This window comes from Corvus brachyrhynchos, unplaced genomic scaffold (assembly GCF_000691975.1).
Source record: "Corvus brachyrhynchos isolate BGI_N302 unplaced genomic scaffold, ASM69197v1 scaffold303, whole genome shotgun sequence".
NCBI lineage: Eukaryota > Metazoa > Chordata > Aves > Passeriformes > Corvidae > Corvus > Corvus brachyrhynchos.
The window spans coordinates 8,016-11,233 of NW_008237429.1; the positions used below are offsets into that span (position 1 = coordinate 8,016).

At 54.4% G+C, this 3,218-nt stretch overlaps 1 protein-coding gene across 2 annotated transcripts in view; it reads left to right on the forward strand.

The window, feature by feature from the left end:
* The window catches only part of NCSTN (nicastrin), a 15,748-nt gene that overhangs the window by 4,089 nt on the left and 8,441 nt on the right, over positions 1-3,218 (forward strand). For both annotated transcript variants that reach the window (XM_017731153.1, XM_017731152.1), the window contains exon 2: positions 1,292-1,379. In XM_017731153.1, coding sequence (XP_017586642.1) covers positions 1,292-1,379 — 88 coding nt within the window. The remainder of the gene's footprint in view (positions 1-1,291; positions 1,380-3,218) is intronic.

The following is a 3,218-nucleotide window of genomic DNA, read 5'->3' on the forward strand; positions in this document are numbered from 1 at the left end:
TGGGAATGGAGACTGGGAATGCTGGGAATGGACACTGGGAATGGACACTGGGAACAGACACTGGGAATACTGGGAAGGGACACTGGAAATGCTGGGAATGCTGGGAAGGGACACTGGGAGTGCTGGGAACGGAGACTGGGAGTGCTGGGAATGGAGACTGGGAATGCTGGGAAGGGACACTGGGAATACTGGGAATGGAGACTGGGAATGCTGGGAAGGGACACTGGGAGTGCTGGGAATGGAGACTGGGAATGCTGGGAAGGGACACTGGGAATGCTGGGAATGGAGACTGGGAATGCTGGGAAGGGACACTGGGAATGCTGGGAATGGAGACTGGGAATGCTGGGAATGGAGACTGGGAGTGCTGGGAATGGAGACTGGGAATGCTGGGAATGCTGGGAATGGACACTGAAAATACTGGGAATACTGGAAATGGAGACTGGGAATACTGAAAATAGTGGGAATGCCGGGAACGGACACCGGGAATCCCAGGAATGGATACTGGGAATACTGGGAATGGAGACTGGGAATGCCAGGAACAGACGGTGGAAATGCCAGGAACGGACACTGGGAATGCTGGGAAGGGACACTGGGAATACTGGGAATGGAGACTGGGAACGGAGACTGGGAGTGCTGGGAATGGACACTGGAAATGCTGGGAATGGATACTGGGAGTGCTGGGAATGGACACTGGAAATGCTGGGAATGGACACTGGGAACGCTGGGAATGGAGACTCGGAATGCCGGGAATGCTGGGAATGGAGACTGGGAGTGCTGGGAATGGAGACTGGGAATGCTGGGAATGGAGACTGGGAATGGAGACTCGGAATGCTGGGAATGCTGGGAACGGAGCCTGGGAGTGCTGGGAATGGAGACGGGGAATGGACACTGGGAACAGACACTGGGAATACTGGGAAGGGACACTGGAAATGCTGGGAATGGATACTGGGAGTGCTGGGAATGGAGACTGGGAATGCTGGGAATACCAGGAACAGAGACTGGGAATACCAGGAACAGAGACTGGGAATACCAGGAATGGAGACCGGGAATGCTGGGAATGGATACTGGGAACGCTGGGAATGGAGACTGGGAGTGCTGGGAACGGAGACTGGGAATGCTGGGAATGCTGGGAATGGAGACTGGGAACGCTGGGAACGGAGCCTGGGAATGCCGGGAATGCTGGGGCTGCAATTCCCGCTTGTGCTGGGATCTCCCGGTTCCCTGGAGTCCCCGAGCTGGAATCCCTGGACTCAGAATTCCCAATTTTCCCGGAATTCCCGCTTTTTCCCAGGTCACGCGGCTGCTCTACGGATTCCTGATCAACTCCAACAATTCCTGGTTCCAGTCCCTCATCAAACCCGACCTCAGGGGGATCCTGGGTGAGGAAACCCCGGGAGAGCCGGGAAGGAAATCCCGGATTTCCCCTTTTCCCCCTGGAATCCCGGATTTCCCTTTGTCCCCCTGGAATCCCGGATTTCCCCTTTTCCCGCTGGAATCCCGGATTTCCCCTTTTCCCGCTGGAATCCCGGATTTCCCTTTGTCCCGCTGGAATCCCGGATTTCCCTTTTCCCACTGGAATCCCGGATTTCCCCTTTTCCAGCTGGAATCCCGGATTTCCCTTTTTCCAGCTGGAATCCCGGATTTCCCAGCTGCCATTCCCCTTTTCCCACCGAGAATTCCCGTTTTTCCAGTTACAATCCCCATTTTCCCACTCTCATCCCCATTTTCCCCCTGTGATTCCCATCCCATGGAATTCCCATTCCCAATCCTGCTTTTCCCATCTCTAATCCCATTTTTCTCATCTCTAATCCCTGGTTTCCCACCTAGAATTCCCATTTTTCCAGCTCTCATTCCCATTTTTCCCACCTAAACTCCCCCATTTCCCTGCTCTAACCCCAATCCCACAGAATTCCCGTTCCCAATCCCGCTTTTCCCGCTTTTCCAGGCACTTGTCCAGCCCGGCTGTGATTCCCTAACCCCCATCCCACGGAATTCCCATTCCCAATCCCATTTTTCCCACCTAAACTCCCCCATTTCCCTGCTCTAACCCCAATCCCACAGAATTCCCGTTCCCAATCCCGCTTTTCCCGCTTTTCCAGGCACTTGTCCAGCCCGGCTGTGATTCCCTAACCCCCATCCCACGGAATTCCCATTCCCAATCCCATTTTTCCCACCTAAACTCCCCCATTTCCCTGCTCTAACCCCAATCCCACAGAATTCCCGTTCCCAACATCCCACGGAATTCCCATTCCCAATCCCATTTTTCCCCCCTAAACTCCCCCATTTCCCTGCTCTAACCCCAATCCCACAGAATTCCCGTTCCCACTCCCGCTTTTCCCACTTTTCCAGGCCCAGCTGTGATTCCCTAACCCCAATCCCACGGAATTCCCGTTCCCAATCCCGCTTTTCCCGCTTTTCCAGGCCCGTTCCCGCAGCCCTCTGTGTCCATCCTGGCTGTGATTCCCTAACCCAAATCCCACGGAATTCCCGTTCCTATCCCACTTTTCCCACTTTTCCAGACCCAGCTGTGATTCCCTAACCCCTTTCCCACAGAATTCCCATTCCCAATCCCATTTTTCCCACCTAAACTCTCCCATTTCCCATCCCTAACCCCTCTCCCACAGAATTCCCGTTCCCAATCCCACTTTTCCCGTTTTTCCAGGCCCGTTCCTGCAGCCCTCTGTGTCCATCCCAGCTGTGATTCCCTAACCCCTCTCCCACAGAATTCCCGTTCCCAATCCCACTTTTCCCACTTTTCCAGGCCCAGCTGTGATTCCCTAACCCCTTTCCCACAGAATTCCCGTTCCCAATCCCACTTTTCCCACCTAAACTCTCCCTTTTCCCATCCCTAACCCCTCTCCCACAGAATTCCCGTTCCCAATCCCGCTTTTCCCGCTTTTCCAGGCCCAGCTGTGATTCCCTAACCCCTTTCCCACAGAATTCCCATTCCCAATCCCACCTTTCCCGCTTTCCCAGGCCCGTTCCCGCAGCCCTCTGTGTCCATCCTGGCTGTGATTCCCTAACCCAAATCCCACGGAATTCCCGTTCCTATCCCACTTTTCCCACTTTTCCAGACCCAGCTGTGATTCCCTAACCCCTTTCCCACAGAATTCCCATTCCCAATCCCATTTTTCCCACCTAAACTCTCCCATTTCCCATCCCTAACCCCTCTCCCACAGAATTCCCATTCCCAATCCCGCTTTTCCCGCTTTTCCAGG